This window comes from Melanerpes formicivorus, unplaced genomic scaffold (assembly GCF_026170545.1).
Source record: "Melanerpes formicivorus ecotype bairdi unplaced genomic scaffold, bMelFor1.0.p_v2 SCAF_3, whole genome shotgun sequence".
Taxonomy (NCBI): domain Eukaryota; kingdom Metazoa; phylum Chordata; class Aves; order Piciformes; family Picidae; genus Melanerpes; species Melanerpes formicivorus.
The window spans coordinates 43,266,538-43,285,362 of record NW_027142355.1 but is presented as its reverse complement, the minus strand read 5'-3'; the positions used below and the strand labels follow the sequence as shown (position 1 = coordinate 43,285,362).

General features: G+C 46.8%; 1 protein-coding gene across 3 annotated transcripts in view; it reads right to left on the bottom strand.

Moving 5' to 3' along the window:
* Positions 1 to 12,657: 12,657 nt before the first annotated feature.
* Positions 12,658 to 18,825, bottom strand: part of LHFPL3 (LHFPL tetraspan subfamily member 3) — a 270,950-nt gene continuing 264,782 nt past the window's right edge. For all 3 annotated transcript variants that reach the window (XM_068170911.1, XM_068170906.1, XM_068170898.1), the window contains one exon: positions 12,658 to 15,339. Coding sequence is in view for 1 of the 3 variants with exons in the window: in XM_068170898.1 (XP_068026999.1) it covers positions 15,311 to 15,339 (29 nt within the window). In the remaining 2 variants the exon portion in view is untranslated. The remainder of the gene's footprint in view (positions 15,340 to 18,825) is intronic.

Here is an 18,825-nt window from a genome sequence, read left to right as displayed (position 1 = left end):
CCACACATCAGCAGCATCACCCCACAGGGCTCCCTGTCACCTCCTCAGCCCCTCCTTGCAGGCTGCCTCTGCCTCTCACCTCCCTGGGGGGCAGAGCTCTCCCTGGCAGCCTGGCACCCAGCAGTGCTGCGTGGTGCTACCACCAGAGGCTCTGCCACCTGGCCTCAGGGCCCCTCTGGGGGCTGGGATGAGGCTCTTGAGGTGGTGCTAGGGTTTGCCCCAGCTGCCTGCAGGAATGCCCCCTCCAGGCACTGCTGACCTCAAGCCTCCATCTCTCTGATTCAGCTCAGTCCTGGGCTCAGTCGTGGGCTCTCCTCAGCCTCTCCTCTTCTGCAGCCTCAACTCTTCCCCTCCAAAAACCACCCAGCAAAAGCACCTCTGCCCCTGATGCTCGGGGGGGGGTCCCTCCTGCTTTGCTCCAGTGTGGCTTTTGCTGCCAGACAACATTTTAGCCCCTCCCCTCCCCTCCCCTCCCCTCCCCTCCCCTCCCTTCCCCTCCTCTCTCTTCATCCCTGTGTATGGGTTAAAATTAAAGGCAGGACAGGGGAAGGAGATATTACTGTGGGGGTCTCCTACAGGCCACCTGACCAGCAGATCCAAGCAGATGAGGCCCTCCATAGGCAAATAGAAGCAGCTTCCAGGTCTCAAGCCCTGGTCCTCATGGGTGATTTCAACCACCCAGACATCTGCTGGAGGGACAGCACAGCAAGGCACCAGCGATCCAGGATGTTCCTGGACTGCATAGAAGACAACTTCCTCCTCCAAATGGTGGAGGAACCAACAGGTGCTGGACCTTGTTCTCACCAACAGGGAAGGGCTGGTAAGCAATGTGAGGCTCATAGACAGCCTTGGCTGCAGTGACCATGAAGCAGTTGAATTTAACATCCTCAGGGCAATCAGGAGGAAGTATTCCAAGCTCACGACCCTAGACTTTAGGCATGCAGACTTTGATGGCTTCAGGGATCTGCTAGCCAAAGTGTCGTGGGACAAAGCCCTGGAGGGAAGAGGGACCCAGGACAGCTGGTCAGTGTTCAAGGACCACCTCCTCTGTGTCCAGGAGCTCTGTATACCAACAAAGAGACAAGCAGGAAATAATGCTAGGAGGCCTGCCTGAATGAGCAAGGAGTTACTGGACACACTATTACTTAAGAGGAAACTCTACAGGAAGTGGAGGGAAGGACAGGTAGAACAGGGGGGATGTAAGGAAGCTGCCTGAGCAGCAAGAGTCCTGGTTAGGAAAGCCAAAGCAGAGTTTGAATTGAATCTAGCCAGGCAGATTAAAGGGAACATGCAGCACCCAAAGAGTGGCTGTCCATGGGTGTCCATGGGTCCATGTCCCAGTGGAGGCCAGTGACAAGTGGAGTCCCTCAGGGATCAGTCCTGGGACCAGGCTTCTTCAATATCTTTGTGGGTGCCATGGACAGTGGCATTGAGTGCACCCTCAGCAGGGTTGCTGATGACACCAACCTGTGTGGTGCAGCAGACAGCTGGAGGGAAGGGATCCATCCAGAGGGACCTGGACAGGCTGGAGAGGTGGGCACAAGCCAACCTCATGAGGTTCAACAAGACCAAGGGCAGGCTCCTGCAGCTGGGTCGAGGCAATCCCAGGCACAAATCCAGGCTGGGCAGTGTCTGGCTGGAAAGCAGCCCTGAGGAGAGAGACTTGGGGGTGCTGGGGGAGGAGAAGCTCAACAGGAGCTCTCAGTGTGCACTTGCAGCCCGCAAAGCCAATCAGATCCTGGGCTGCATCAGGAGAAGTGTGGCCAGCAGGGCAAAGGAGGTGATTCTCCCCCTCTGCTCAGCTCTGGGGAGACCCCACCTGGAGTACTGCCTCCAGTTCTGGAGCCCCCTATTGCAAGAGGGATGTGGAGGTGCTGGAAGGTGTCCAGAGAAGGGCCAGGAGGATGATCAGAGCGCTGGAGCACCTCTCCTGTGAGGACAGACTGAAGGAGTTGGGGCTGTTCAGTCTGCAGAAGAGAAGGCTCCCAGGTGACCTCATTGTGGCCTTCCAGGATCTGAAGGGGGCTACAGGAAGGCTGGGGAGGGACTGCTCAGGATCTCAGGCAGTGATAGGACTAGGGGGAATGGAATGAAGCTGGAGGTGAGGAGATTCAGGCTGGAGGTGAGAAGGAAGTTCTTCCCCATGAGAGTGGTGAAGCCCTGGGATGGGTTGTCCAGGGAGGTGGTTGGGGCCCTGTCCCTGGAGGTGTTTAAGCCCAGGCTGGCTGAGGCTCTGGCCAGCCTGATCTAGTGTGGGGTGTCCCTGCCCATGGCAGGGGGGTTGGAACTGGATGATCCTTGTGGTCCCTTCCAACCCTGAGATACTATGATATTATAACAGTTCTGCTGGGAGGAGAGGCTGAGAGCCCTGGGGGTGTTTGGCCTGGAGAGGAGAAGGCTGAGAGGAGATCTGATCAATGTCTGTAAATATCTGAGGGCTGGGAAGCAGAGTGGAGGTGCCAGGCTCTGTGGGGTATCATAGTATCATAGTATCATAGTATCATATAAGGTGTCTCTTACAAGTCATGATTTGGATAGTTGGAGAGAAAAGGCTAAAAATTATCGTAACGATCCCACAGGGACAGCTACACATTTTCGATTCATGGTTAGGCAGCACAATCCAGACTGGGACGATATCCAGTTATTATTAGAACAAATGACTGGAACAGAGAAACAATTAATTGAAAAACAAGTATTGGAGCTAGCAACAGAAAGAATTCAAACCCAGGGAGGGGGGGCAAACATTGGAGATGTATTTCCACTCCAAAATCCAGAATGGAATACAAACAATGCCCTGCAAAGGACTAGATTGGAGGAATACCGGGAGTTTGTAGCCAGGGGAATAGAAAAAGCCATTCCGAAAGCAATGCCAATGGCATCCTGGCCTGCATTAAGAACACTGTGGCCAGCAGGAGCAGGGAGGTCATTCTGCCCCTGTACACTGCACTGGTTAGGCCACACCTTGAGTCCTGTGTCCAGTTCTGGGCCCCTCAGTTTAGGAAGGAGGTTGACTTGCTGGAACGAGTCCAGAGAAGGGCAACGAAGTTAGTGAGGGGCTTGGAACACAGCCCTGTGAGGAGAGGCTGAGGGAGCTGGGGCTGCTTAGCCTGGAGAGGAGGAGACTCAGGGGTGACCTCATTACTCTCTACAACTACCTGAAGGGAGGTTGTAAACAGGCAGAGGTTGGTCTCTTCTCCCAGGCAGCCAGCACCAGAACAAGAGGACACAGTCTCAGGCTGCGCCAGGGGAAGTTCAGGCTGGAGGTCAGGAGAAGTTCTACACAGAGAGAGTAACTGCCCATTGGAATGGGCTGCCTGGGGAGGTGGTGGAGTCGCCGTCACTGGAGGTGTTCAGGAGGAGACTTGATGGGGTGCTTGGTGCCATGGGTTAGTTGATTAGGTGGTGTTGGGTGATAGGTTAGACGCAATGATCTTGAAGGTCTCTTCCAACCTGGTTTATTCTATTCTATTCTATTCTAGTAAGATCACAGTCCTAGTATCACACACCATCTCTGCTGTTCTAGAAGCCAAGGGAGGACACTGGCTGTCTCCACAACGATTTCTTAAATCCCAAGCCATCCTAGTGGAGCAGGATGATGTAGAAATTAAAGTTGCTAACTTTGTCAATCCAGCCTCTTTCCTCCAGGGTGGTGATGGAGAACCAGTTATTCACGATTGTTTGGAAACAGGCTGGGCAGTGACTGGCTGGAAAGTAGCCCTGAAGAGAGAGACTTGGGGGTGCTGGTGGACAAAAAACTCAACAGGAGCTCTCAGTGTGCACTTGCAGCCCGCAAAGCCAATCAGATCCTGGGCTGCATCAGGAGAAGTGTGGCTAGCAGGTCGAGGGAGGTGATCCTCCCCCTCTACTCAGCCCTGGTGAGACCCCACCTGGAGTACTGTGTCCAGTTCTGGAGCCCCTATTGCAAGAGGGATCTGGAGGTGCTGGAACGTGTCCAGAGAAGGGCCACAAGGATGATCAGAGGGCTGGAGCACCTCTCCTATGAGGACAGACTGAAGGAGTTGGGGCTGTTCAGTCTGCAGAAGAGAAGGCTCCGAGGTGACCTCATTGTCACCTTCCAGTATCTGAAAGGGGCCTACAGGAAGGCTGGGGAAGGACTTCTCAGGATCTCAGGTAGTGATAGGACTAGGGGGAATGGAATGAAGCTGGAGGTGGGGAGATTCAGGCTAGATGTGAGGAGGAGGTTCTTCACCATGAGAGTGGTGAAGCCCTGGAATGGGTTGTCCAGGGAGGTGGTCGGGGCCCCGTCCCTGGAGGTGTTTAAGCCCAGGCTGGATGAGGCTCTGTCCAGGCTGATCTAGTGTGGGGTGTCCCTGCCCATGGCAGGGGTGTTGGAACTAGATGATCCTTGTGGTCCCTTCCAACCCTGAATGAAACTATGAAACTATGAATTGAGGCCACTTATTCCAGCAGACCTGACCTGAAGGAAGAACCCCTAGAAAAGGCAGACCATAACTTTCTCCAGGGAGAAAGAAAAGCTGGGTACGCTGTAACTACAGGAGAAGAGGTAATCGAGGCAGAAGCCCTACCAAGTAACACCTCCGCTCAAAAGGCAGAGATAATAGCACTCACCAGAGCTCTTGAGCTTTCCCGAGGGAAAAGTGCAAACATATGGACTGACTCCAAGTATGCCTTTGGGGTGGTACATGCCCATGGAGCCATTTGGAAAGAAAGAGGACTGTCGACATCTCAAGGAAAAGGTATTAAACATGCAGAAGAAATACTGAGGCTGCTAGAAGCAGTGCAGAAGCCAAGCAAAGGAGCCATCATGCACTGCAAAGCACACCAAAAAGGGAATACTGGTCAAGAAAGAGGCAACAGACTGGCAGATGAAACAGCTAAAAGGGTGGCCAGGGAGGGGAGGAAGGTGTCAGAGTTTGTTTTGATCCCAGATGGTAAACTGTCAATTGAGCAAAAAGAGCCAGAACCTGTGTGTAGCACAGAGGATCAGAAATTAATTAAAGACCTTTTGGGGAATAGGACAGGAAAGGGCTGGGCCAGGACACCGGATGGGAGATTAATCATTCCCACGAACCTTCTCTGGGCTTTTGTTCAGATGGAACAGGCAAAGACTCACTGGGGAGCAGAAGCCCTGTATCGAAAATTGGTTCAGGAGTGTATAGCACGGAAGTTATGCACCACGGTCGAACAGGTAACCCGGCAATGTGAGGTGTGTCTTAAGGCTAACCCCAAAGTAAGAAGAGGAGTTAGACTGGGACAAATTAGCAAAGGAAATTATCCAGGACAACAATGGCAAATTGATTTTACTGAGCTCCCAAGAAAGGGGGGATCCAGGTACCTGTTGGTACTCACTGACACCTTCTCTGGTTGGCCAGAAGCATTTCCCTGTCGCACAAACAAAGCACAGGAGGTTACTAAGGCAGTGTTACAAGAGATAACACCTCGTTTTGGGGTACCTGCTGCTATTTCCTCAGACAGGGGACCTCATTTTGTGGCCAAGGTGGTACAACAGGTGAGCAAAATTTTAGGGATTGATTGGCAACTCCACACCCCCTACAATCCACATTCGAGTGGGCAAGTGGAGAAAATGAACCATTTAATCAAAAACCAGATAGTAAAAATTGGACAGGAAGCAAACCTTCCTTGGCCACAAGCATTACCAATTGCCCTGTTGCGAATTCGAACTAAGCAAAGAATAAAGGAAGGGTTGAGCCCATTTGAAATCCTGTTTGGAAGACCTTATGTAGTAGGAACTATGGACCCTTCTGAACCAGGGCAATTTAGAGAGGAAATGTTGAACAAGTATGTTCAGCAAATTTATAAGAAGCTGAGCATTGTTAACAAACAGGTGATTGGAACCAATGTGAGAGGGTTAGACAGACCAGTCCGTGATGTGGAACCTGGAGATTATGTCTATGTCAGATCTCTTTCAGAGAGCCCTCTAGAGCCCAAGTGGACAGGACCATACCAGGTGTTATTGACATCCTTCACAGCCATCAAAATCAAGGAACAAGCTGCTTGGATTCACCACACCAGAGTCAAGAAGGCCTCAGCAAAAGAATGGAAACTCGAATCCCAGGGACCCCTGAAGCTCAAACTGTATCGAGAATCGTGATTTGTTTGTTGGTTAATACTATTGAGGGATGGGAAGGAAATAGGTACTGAAATGTTAGTCAAGAATTGGCTTTGTAAACTAATCTCCCTAACTGTTGGATAATACTACTGTTAGTTTTGATTAAGATAATGATGTGTACTGGAAAGAGTGTGTAGAATCCTACCAGAAGTATAAAAATTATAAACTAAGGCATGAGCTGGAAACAGGACATTCTTTTAAGAAAATATAGTATAGGAATATACTGTTGGCTGTGAGAAAGGGGGGAATTGATGAACAGAAAAGTCTCATTAACAGAACCACAGAGTTGATAAGAATTTTCTGCTTGTTAGCTGAAATGCTGGGACGCAGGGAGGAGGAGAGGGGCTGGCAGACAGCCTTTGGATAGAGAAGGAATAACAGGATTTGTCAGTGATTCACTTCTGTTAGTCTTGGACAAGATGCTCTTTTGTATAAGATAAAGGACACCTGCATGATATGTGTACTTCTGCTCTTTTAGATAGATAAGCTTTGTATAGATAGGCAGCATCTGGACCTCTGTCATTATAGACAGATAACTTTTTGTATAAAAGTTTGCCCAAACCTCTCTGAAGACACACAGCTCTTTTGAAATGATCCTACCTGTGTCAGGCGCCAGAATAGAAGCACGATACAAGAGACTTACTGAGTCTCTTGTGTGTCTTTCTCTAAGTCAGTAACTCCCTGGAAGCATGTTTCTGTAACAATGATCTTCAGTCTGAGGATGCACAGATAGCTTTTAACAGATATACAAAAGATCACGTGTTGAAAACAAGTCCACATATCATATTGGGTTGTATGTGTGTATAAAATCTAAAAAGTGACCTAGAAAATGTTTAGGGATCCACAAAATGGAAAAAGCAGAAAGCTGCTAAACATCCTCTTCTACAGTGGTGCGACTGCAGTGAAGAGAAGCTGTACATTCCATCACTGAAAGCCTGAAGTTATATGCCAAAAGGTAAAACAATGTCGTCGCCACCTGCTTGCTCCTCCAGAGGGTAAATAGAGGATTAGTGCCTATCGTATCTGGAAAGTGCAGAAACCTGTCCCTGGGCTTCACAGCTCTTGATTTTAAAATGTCAGGCAAAGTTCTCCTCCACATCTACAGAGATGTTCTCTTCAAAAATTCAGACAAAAATGTGGGTGTTCTCAAACTTGACAGCTGATGATTAAGGGAGTGGAGCACTGCCCTGTGAGGAGAGGCTTAGACCTGGGGCTGTTTAGTCTGGAGAAGAGAAGACTGAGAGGGGATTTAATAAATGCCTATAAATATCTGAGGGCTGGGTGTCAAGAAGGAGGGGACAGCCCCTGCTCAGTTGCACCCTGTGATAGGACAAGGGGCAATGGATATAAACTACAGCACAGGAGGTTCCACCTCAACATGAGGAGGAACTTCTTCACTATGAGAGTCATAGAGCACTGGAACAGGCTGCCCAGAGAAGCTGTGGAGTCTCCTCCTTTGGAGACTTTCAACACCCATCTGGATGCATTCCTGTGTGACTTGTGCTGGATTCTATGGTCCTGCTCTGGCAAGGGGATTGGACTCAATGATCTTTGAAGGTCCCTTCCAAACCCTAACATCTTACGATCCTGTGAGCTGTCCAGTGCAGGTTAATGCACCAGCAGTATTGCCTCTTGATTTTTGCCTTGTCAGGGGGGCACAGGAGGTTGTGTCTGCACTGTTTTTGTTACCTTGCTTTGATGTCCATGAATACAAATACAAAGCTGCCTGTTAAGTAACTCCCAGGGTAGTTAACTGACCCCCTCACCCCCGTGACGGCCGCTAGGTGGCAGCACAGACACACCCAATCCTACCATTGCCAGGTGCTACTCTAGGAAAGCCCCTCAGTTGCTCTCAGCCCCTCAGGGTATCTTGTGGATTCAGAATTTTCGCTTAATTACTCAATAACAAATTAATTAAAACCCATAAATCGAGAATTTCCTATTACATTACATCAGATAAATCAAATAAACCAACAATAAAAGCTGGAAGCTCTTTCAGAATTTCGGAATGATTTTATTTCCTATCCTTCTAAAGCATACACTGAATTCAGCTGTATTGACTAAACCAGCTCCTTCCCTGATGACACGTATAGCAGCTTACAGCCTAAAAGCTAGTCACAGAATCGCAGAAAACATCTGGTTGGAAGAGACCTCCAAGATCATCCAGTTCAACCTTCAACCCAGCACTGAAGGGTCGACACCAAACCATGTCACAGTACCACAGTATCACTTAGGTTGGAAAGGACCTCGAGGATCATTGAGTCCAACCTATCAACACAGACCTCATGACTAGACCATGGCACCGAGTACCACATTCAATCCCCTCTTGAACGCCTCCTGGGATGGCGACTCAACCACCTCCCTGGGCAGCACATTCCAATGGCGAATGACTCGCTCGGTGAAGAACTTCCTCCTCACCTCGAGTCTAAACCTCCCCTGGCGCAGCTTGAGACTGTGTCCCCTTGTTCTGGTGCTGGATGCCTGGGAGAAGAGACCAACCCCTTCCTGGCTACAACCTCCTTTCAGGTAGTTGTAGAGAGCAATGAGGTCACCTCTGAGCCTCCTCTTCTCCAGGCTAAACAATCCCAGCTCCCTCAGCCTAAGCACCAGGTCCACACACTGCTTAAATACCTCCAGGGATGGTGACTCCTCCTATTACAAGAGGGATCTGGAGGTGCTGGAAGGTGTCCAGAGAAGGGCCAGGAGGATGAGCAGAGGGCTGGAGCACCTCTCCTGTGAGGACAGACTGAAGGAGTTGGGGCTGTTCAGTCTGCAGAAGAGAAGGCTCCCAGGTGACCTCATTGTGGCCTTCCAGGATCTGAAGGGGGCTACAAGAAGGCTGGGGAGGGACTGCTCAGGATCTCAGGTAGTGATAGGACTAGGGGGAATGGAATGAAGCTGGAGGTGGGGAGATTCAGGCTGGAGGTGAGGAGGAAGTTCTTCCCCATGAGAGTGGTGAAGCCCTGGAATGGGTTGTCCAGGGAGGTGGTTGGGGCACTGTCCCTGGGGGTGTTTAAGCCCAGGCTGGATGAGGCTCTGGCCAGGCTGATCTAGTGTGGGGTGTCCCTGCCCATGGCAGGGGGGTTGGAACTAGATGATCCTTGTGGTCCCTTCCAACCCTGAATGATACTATGATACTATGATACTATGACTCCACCACTGCCCATTCCAATGTTTGAGAACCCTCTTTGTGAAGAAATATTTCCCAGCATCCAGCCTGAACCTCCCCTGGTGCAGCTTGAAACCATATCCTCTGGTCCTGTCGCTTGCCCCCAGGGAGAATGATATATCAGTTTACTTTTAAAAATGGAAAGACTTTCAGAAGGCAGTATGAAGTAATGATAACAAAAAATTTAAGTGAGACAGATTGGTAATAGAAAGCATCACGTTATCTGATCACTGCAAGCCTCTGCTTGAGTATTCAGCATCATGGGACTAAACGCAAAGTCACAGAAACATTCATGTTGGAAAAGACCCTCAGGATCACCAAGCCCAATTGGTAACCCTACCCTACAAGGTTCAGCACTAAATCATATTCCCAAGCACCCCATCCAAACAAAGTTTATGCACATCCAGGGTCGGTGATCAATTGTAATAAAATTGAGGGGGTTCAGTCAGTCATCAGTAAATTTGCAGACGACACCAAGTTGGGAGTAGGTGTTGATCAGTTAGAGGGCAGAAGGGCTCTGCAGAGGGACCTTGACAGGCTGGACAGATGGTCAGAGTCTAACAGGATAACATTCAACAAATCCAAGTGCCAGGTGCTGCACTTTGGCCACAACAACCCCATGCAGAGCTACAGGCTGGGGTCAGAGTGGCTGGAGAGCTGCCAAACAGAGAGGGACCTGGGGGTGCTGATTGACAGATGGCTGAACATGAGTCTGCAGTGTGCCCAGGTGGCCCAGAAGGCCAATGGCATCCTGGCCTGCATCAAGAATAGTGTGGGCAGCAGGAGCAGGGCACTTTCTTGCAGTGTATATTGTTGTGCTTGCCCCTTAAGGAGGTGTGGTGGGTTGAAATTACCCCCCAACTAATTTGAGAGAATTAGCCCCCAAAATAAAATTGCCAGACCAGCTCAGCTGGAAGCAAATGAAGCTATATTTACAAGCAAAATAAAATCTAGAAATATGAAATGCAATGAATATGTACAAAATGTCCAGAGAGAGGCAACGAGGCTGGGGAGAGGCCTCGAGCACAGCCCTGTGAGGAGAGGCTGAGGGAGCTGGGGTTGTTTAGCCTGGAGAAGAGGAGGCTCAGGGGAGACCTCATTGCCCTCTACAACTACCTGTGCCAGGGGAAGTTTAGGCTCGAGGTGAGGAGAAAGCTCTTCACAGAGAGAGTTGTTAGGCATTGGAATGGGCTGCCCAGGGAGCGTCCAGGTTTGCACATTCACAGGTGCTTACAAGGTTAATTACAAGTGCTACGCATTTGCCTTGGCCATCTGGACCCCAGGAACTGTCCAGGGTAGCACATTTGCAGGTGCTTATCCCATTGTCTGGGCTAGGGCATGTTTGGGGGTTTGACCCTTCAGGACACTAATGTCCAGAAATGTTTGATATAAAAGGAAGAGCATGAATATTTAAACTGCAGAATTTTGGGTCTTCTGTGAAAGCCTCTTCTCAAAACATTAATGCAGGCCAATGGGCATTACAGAACAAGGTGGAATTAGCAAGCATGTCTGATGTGTGTAGGTTCTGCCTACGGCAGCAGGCAGAGCCCCTTGCAAAGGAGAGAATTTAGCACATGGAAAAATAACTATGCTGCCTACTGGCACTGTCTCAGAAGCCTATGGCTGGCTTTTCAATATACAAACTACTCAGGACAAATAGATTTGTTGCCTTTTATTTTTTTTTAACAAAACAACCCCCCAAATTATTATTTTTATTTTTAAATTTTCTTGTTCTTATTCCATCTCAAATAATCAAAGAATCAGATGAAACTACTAAGGCTTTTAAATGTTCGAGGGACACCAGATAAGGAGAGAGCAGAGTGAAAATGGGCAGAAAGCTGCTGGGCCAGGCACTACCTAGGACAAGAGAAGCTGGATGATGCGAGGGAAGCTGATCCGTCACTTTGGTTGAAATATGGCAAAGCCTGGGAGCTTGGAGGATAGTTACATTCCAGTCACAATCATTTCTGGATCGTCTCCAAACATAGACACCACTGCATCACATTATGGGGAGAAAATCCAGCATCCATTTGACAAGAAAATACTCACTTCTTGGTGCAAGCTCTAGAATGTTATACATCCATGGCAGCCCCTGATAGCTCCAGCATAACTCCATGTAGAGAAATTAGGGGGGAATCAATTTCTGAGCTTTACTGTGTCCTTGTTTGAATTTTCCAGTCTATGTTGGAGTAACTGAAATACATTACCTATAAAGATGAGCAGGACTTCAGCATCCTACAAACCTGGCAGTTCTATATTTAAATGTAATTAACTCCTAAATAATTTACACTCTCCTTATTCTTCCTATAAACTACATTTAATACCAAACAAAGCAATCAGGAACTTTTTATTGTTGCCTATGTACTTAATGAAGTTCAACAAGGACAAGTGCAGGGTCCTTCATCTGGGGAAGAATAATGGGCAGCAGTACAGGTTAGGGGCTGCCCTGCTGGAAAGCAGCTCCACAAAGAAAGACCATAGTTTCCTAGTGGACACCAACATGTCCTTGTGGCCAAGATAGCCAATGGTATCTTGGGGTGCATCAAGAAAAGTGTGTCCAGCAAGTCTAGGGAGGTTCTTCTCCCCCTCTACTCTGTCCTGCTGAGACCACGTGGAATACTGTGTCCAGTTTTGGGTTCCCCAGTTCAAGAGAGACAGAGACCTGCTGGAGAGAATCCAATGGAGAGCCATGAGGAGGATTAGGGGACTTGAGCATCTCCCCTGTGAAGAGAGACTGAGACCTGGGGCTGTGTAGTCTTGAGAAGACTGAGAGGGGATCTGATCAGTGTCTATAAACATCTGATGGGTGGGGGTCAAGTGGAGGGGGCCAAGCTTTTTTCAGTGGTGCGCAATAATAAGACAAGGAACAACAGGTACAAGCTTGAACATAGAAGATTTCACCTCAACAGGAGGAGAAACTTCTTTACAGTGAGGGTGACAGAGCACTGAACAGGCTGCCCAGAGAGGTTGTAGAGTCACCTTCTCTGGACACATTTAAAAACTATCTGGATGCATTCCTGTGCAGACTAGCCTAGGTAATCCTGCTTTGGCAGGGGGGGTTGGACTTATGATCTCTGGGGGTCCCTTCCAACTGCTAAAGTACTGTCAGATAGAGAGAGAGAGTCAGGTAACAGAGTATGAAGATGGTTTTTATACTGTGAACACGTGCATAGAAATCCTGGCAGTCATTAAGGGATTGGACTTTACATACCTGAGGGATCTGCATAGGTACAGCTGCATAGGCTTATGGAGGAGGACAGCAATCCCACAACAGCAGCCATTACCCCAGAGGAGCTGCACAAAAGCACTACCACACTTTATTTTAGTATGCTATAAAATTAATTATTGAACTTTATTAGGTTCTTTAATACCAAGCATACTTTAAAGTAACAAAAATTATTGTCATTATTACTTTTTTTTTTTTACAGAAAACCAGGTATTTCAACCTTTTTTTTTTTTTCTTTTCAGTTTGTGGACTTAAAAAAAAAATTACAATTGACAAGTTACAAGGGAGTGGGATGGGAAAACAGTACCACTAACAAAGGTAAAACATGCTATCCATCCTGGGTCAACATTAACTGATGGTACATCCTGGAACACCTCTCTTTTTGACCATGTCCAATTGGGATGCATTCACTGAGCTGCCCTGGCAAGGTTGTGAGGCCTGGTGATGACACCTGGAATTTTTTTTCTTGCACTGTTACTGTATATTTAAAAAGGGATTGTACACAGTCAGCACGATGAAAAACTAAGTAATCCATGACAAAATAATATAATACAGAGAAACCCTGTTTCGGTGATTTCTGTTTCAGCAAAAGTGCCATGACTGCAATAATGTGAGACAGAGGTAAACCCAAGGAGCAAATGAAGATGGTCTTAGGATAGCAAATCCACATAGCCAACCCTTCCACAGGCTTTTGAGGCCACAGTGTGGCTGTGAGCTAAGAGGAGGAGTGAATGAGGATGGGCTTCACCAAGACACCATTTAACAGGGACTCTTGAATCTGTCTGGCCCCTAAGGATGTGCGTTTTCCAGCTGACACTGATTGGACTAATCACAGATTTAAAACCTATCTGAAATAGGATCTTAATGAATTTATGCACCCTCGTGTGTAAACTACTTGATGTTTACCTTCTATCCCCTTCAGGTCAGTAGCTGGTACTAGGAATAGGTTTATCGTGGTTGATTGATCTTGAGTGAGGTGTTTGACCAGCTCTAACACTGGTCCTGTAGAAGTCAGGACAGTCTCCTACATGCAGCTACAAGAGGAGAGCTGGATTAAAAACCCAACCAATCAAACAAAAAAAACCCCAACCCCAACCAAACCAAACCCCAACAACAAAACCAACCAAGCAAAACCAAAAAAGCTGCCCAAATTTGCACATAAATTTATTTAGCAGACACCCACATCAGTCTCTAGGACAAGCAGTGCCACACTGGTACCTTAGTAGCTAGATAGAAGAATTACCTAATTCCCTCCATTCATTTATTGACAGTTTGCTTAAAGATTTTTTTTTCCTTCAAAAATAAAATAAAATTTCTGAGGTTCATGCATTGAATTCTGGAATAATTTGCATTGTGCAATCAACAGTTAAAAAACAGTTTTAGCTGATGCCGTATCTTTGGTGTATGGTATTATTTGGGATCATCATGATCAATGAATTGTTATTTTAGCCATATCCTACAAAATTCAAAGAATGTAGCAAGAAGCTTAAAAAAAATCTGAGGAAATTAACTTTGCAGTGTTCATTTGGGGCTGGATTCACCTGTGATATGCAGGAGAATAGGAGCCAGCATGCTCCTACCCAGGTAAAGATGCCTGGTAGGTATTGGAGAGGAATGGAGTAACGAGCGTCTCTGCTTCCCTCTGCTGCTCTGTGCCTGGTGCTTGGCATCCAGGCCTTTAGCTTGGTCTTTCTTGGTACTCTCTGCCTCCCTCTCTTTCACTCCTCAATGGCTTCAGAAATGAGGGTACCCTTTGGGGAGTGAGCTGCCAAGTCCCTGTGGAGGGAAGCAACAGCCCCACCAGTGCCTTGGGGCTTTGTGTACCCAGCCCTCACATACCTACTGGCAATGTGTCTTTGTAGATTCATTTATGTGTTAAGGTCAGAAGAGGTCATTAGATCACCTTGCCTGATTGGTAAGAGCAGGGGCCAGAGAGTGGCACTCAGCAGTTATGTGGCAGAACAAGGAAAAGAATAGCAATGCCCCTGCAGCGAGCAGCTATAGGGTACATTTAGGGGTAAATTAATTTCTCCTGTTAAAAAGGAAATAAAATGCTTTAATTTAATCACTTCAAATACAAACACTTCTGTGTACCCTGGGAAATTATAGTACTATGATATTCAGTCAGATGTACCTTATAGTATATATGCTTTACAGAACTAGAATATAGTTCAGAAATAACTCTTCAGTCTAAAGTTTGTTACAGACATAGATTAATTGGAACACATATGCAGTAAAAATCGAGAAGCTTTACAGTTTTAGTCAACTTATCATACAGTGAATTAAATGAAGTGCAGTGAAAGTTACGCTTTTTCCACTAGGTAATGGAAACATTCAGAGCCTCTACCTATAAATGCTAGTTTAAGAGAGATACCTTATGAGCTTCTCGACTCCTGGGATAGGAATGGTCTGAAATTAGCTGCTTCTCTACTGTGAAAGGTTTTAAAGCTTTTTGCTTTCTGTCCGAATTAAAAAAGAGACATTTACAAACCTCTTCGATACATATATGTTACATAGGTTTGCCTAGCGACAGCTACACCCCCTTTAATTTATTTCCCTTTTCATGCATGTCTTCTGGATGCTGTACTCAGCCACAGTTTCTAATGAGCTGGTGTGTAGTTCATGATTGCCTTTCTCTTCTGAAAAATCACTTCCATGTCTGGCTGATCTATGGTGAGGAGGTGGTGCTTACCCAGCAGTCATTTTTGCGTTTGTCCGTGGTCCTTGAGTCGGAGGCCCTTTCCCAAGCTTCTTCCCATTTTAATGTTGATGTACAAAAGCTGTTATTCGTTTTGTTTTGTGCTCATTCTAGTGAGGATTGGCTTAGTAGGACTGTGCAAAACAGAGAGAAGAGACAGAAGATGATTTACTGACAGCAAACATACAGATGTTCATGCTATGCCTGTCTCAGGGCAAGGCTTCTGATCAATATTCTAATACATTTCATTATTTACATTTCCATTTCTCATGAAAAAAAAAAGAAAAGAAAAGTTTAATCTTCAGGTATGACATGGATTTATAATCTGGAATTCTTAAAAATGAGTTTTCATCAGCTAGTCCATGTAAGACGTCAAAATAACAAGATTGTTCCCTCTAAAGTTTGAAAAATAGGAAAATGAAAATCCAAAGCATGTAGGGCAAGAATTGAGTTAAAATACTGACATTTCTATTTTGTAGCAATGATTTCTCTCACTCCCCTGAGCACACAATCCACATGCATCAACGAGATAAAATTCTGCTTTGTGTCAAAATTAGAAGGAGCAGATCTCAATGAGGACAGAGGTGTTTTCAGCCCAAACTCACTCTAAAAACTAATGCTCACCCATCTAGTTTCCATATCCTGTCAACAGAGCAGCACATGCAGGACAGCAGGTACCAGCTGTGAGTGGACACCTGGCTGGAGGTGACTGCCCCAAGGTGGTGCTGGAGGGGCAGGGCATGGCAACAGGGCTATGAGAAAGTCTATTTACAAGCATGCACCTACATGCAAATATCAAAACCTAACCACTCCAGCAGCTGGCACTGAACAGAAGGTCTTATTTAGATAAACTCTCCTGGGTCACTCAGACCAAACCATGAACTCTTCTGCAGGCAGCTGCCCCCTTGCCTTTTGTGATAAGCTCACTGGCCCGAGATCCTACAAGCCACCTTCATCATGATCTCACTCCCTCATCATAACACAGGTGCTTCTGCAGGAGACTTCTGGAATGCAGAACTCAAGGGAAATCACAATTTTGGTGAAAATAAAGGAAGAAACAACAGTGTGAAGCAACAGTGAACTAAGAGCTTCAGAATGAGAAACTCAAAAATGTTACTGGAAGAAGACTGAAATGTTTCATTCCTTCCCCCACCATTATATGGAGCTGCCACCTTCTTCCATTCACATCAATTCCTCACATGCCCTGACTGTCATGGTCACCGTGGCCTGCTGCTAATTCACCCACAGATGCCAAGGAGAATGATGGCCTGGAGCAGGATTACCAGACCTGCGAGCTTGGGGTGGCGGTACCACGAACCAGGGTGCCTAGTGCTGGCTAACTGCTAAGTGAGAAATGTGTTGTTTTTTTTTGTGAGGCTCTTAAACAAGATATAATGGGTGAAAATTAAATCCAGGGAAAGCCAAAGCTGTGTGGCAAGGAGCATGTGCCCCGACACTGCTAGGAACAATCTAAACGTAGCAGAACAGAATTAACCATTTCTTTCAATGATTTGTAATTATAATTTCATATAACTGTGTCATTCAAATCCTTAACAGTGCTAACTGGATTTCCAGCAGTATTAAGTGCTTCAGTTGCAACACACTGAAACCTTCAGAAGCTACTTCAACAAATTTTGCACTCAGGTGTCATACACACAGAAATAAAATTCAAGAAATGCCAGAGGTTGGCAGAAATAAGTCATTCACATCCAAAATCCATCAGTCTGCTTCATATCACACCATAGGCTTTTGACTCCTTGAAGTTTCTTTTCTTAGAGCTACTTACAACCCTTTTCTAGTTCTGTTGCCTAGAAATCAGTTAATTAAAGCAGACTTCATCAAAGCTACATTAACATTACTGTTAAACTCTCTATTTAAAGTCTTGAGAGGCTGATATCCTGACAACATAGTTCTTATTCATATCTGACCCATTCAATTAAGGCAGTCATTTCTGCTGACTGCAGAGCTGGGGTACAGTCAGCCTGGAGGGATTTACAGCATTTTCACCTTCATGTACATTTTCAAGAGGGGACACTGATATTTCTTTGTTTTGAAGATGAATCACAGTGAGATTTCCAGGTTGCTCCTTGCGCAAGTATAAAGTATGGACTGAATTTCAGATAGCTCCTTGCATTCTATTACTCTAAAGCAAGTCAGATGGATAGCAAACAGAGAGAGAAAGGCAAACCTTCTAGATCTGAGTATCTATTGTCTCCAGTAATCTTAACACTTTACATCACTACTTATTACCAGCCATATTTATATGATTTTCTTTGCCATTTATTTCACTGGCGTCTAGAAAGTAACAGCTTTCCAAGACCTAGTCTTTTGTGCTGTCTTCAAATACACACAGTTACTGAGCTAAAGAGGAACTGCTCACACCAAAAATAATCACACCAAAATGTGTGCTATTCCAAAACCATAGCAGCTGGCAGAAACCCACAGACTAATGAAGCACCAGAGATTTCTTCCCAGTTCCTCCACAGTGTTCCTCTAGTTTAGAGAGTGACACAAGCTTTCTTGATTGCTGATGCTGTGTTTGGTATATGGCAGGAGATGTAGGAGGAGATAAACATTTGTGGTAGGTTGAGAGGCCAATTCTCCCACCACGGGCAAAAGAAAAGACTCAGACAAATGGATTGCAAAAGTGGTGGAAAGTTTAAATGGAAAAACAATGAAAGTTTTACAGAGAACCACGAGAACCATGACAAAAGAGAGAGATCCCAAAACATACCCAAGAACATCCCGCTCCCAGCTGGGGGTACACCCAAAACCCCCAGGGCTCTTTCTTCCCCCCCACCCCCCAACCCGGCCTTGGGCCTAGCCAGGCTCAAGAGAGGCAGCTCACCCCATTATCTAGGCAGTGGTGAGGGAAGAGAGAAGAAGAGAAGAACCCCCGCTGATGTTTTATAGGGGAGCAGGGCTTTACAAACAAGAGGAGCTGGAAGCCTTGTTGCAGAGGGAAATGTATGATGTAGTTGCCACCACAGAGACGTGGTGGGACGACTCACATGACTGGAGCGCTGCAATTGATGGCTACAGGCTCTTCAGGAGAGACAGGCAAGGGAGAAGGGGTGGAGGGGTGGCCCTTTACATCAGGAAGGCACTAGATGCCATTGAGCTGGAGATCAGGGACCATCAGGTTGAGTGCTTGTGGGTGAAAATTAGAGGGAAGGCCAACAGGGCTGACATCCTGGTTGGAGTCTGTCATAGACCACCCAACCAGGAGGAAGATGTTGATGAAGCATTCTATAGGCAGCTTAGGGCTGTCTCAAGATTGCCTGACCTTGTTCTCATGGGTGACTTCAACCTGCCTGACATCTGCTGGGATCTCAACATAGCAGAGAGGAGACAGTCTAGGAGGTTCTTAGAATGCATGGAGGACAGCTTCTTATCCCAGGTGCTGCGAGAGCCTACCAGGGGCAAGGCTATGCTTTACCTCCTCTTCACCAACAGGGAAGGACTGGTGGGCGATGTGGTGGTTGGAGGGTGTTTGGGGTCCAGTGACCATGAGATAATTGAATTCTCGGTTTTTGGTCAAGCCAAGAGGGGCAGCAAGAAGACCTCCACTCTGGACTTCCAGGGGGCAGAGTTCAGGTTACTCAAGGAACTAACTCAGA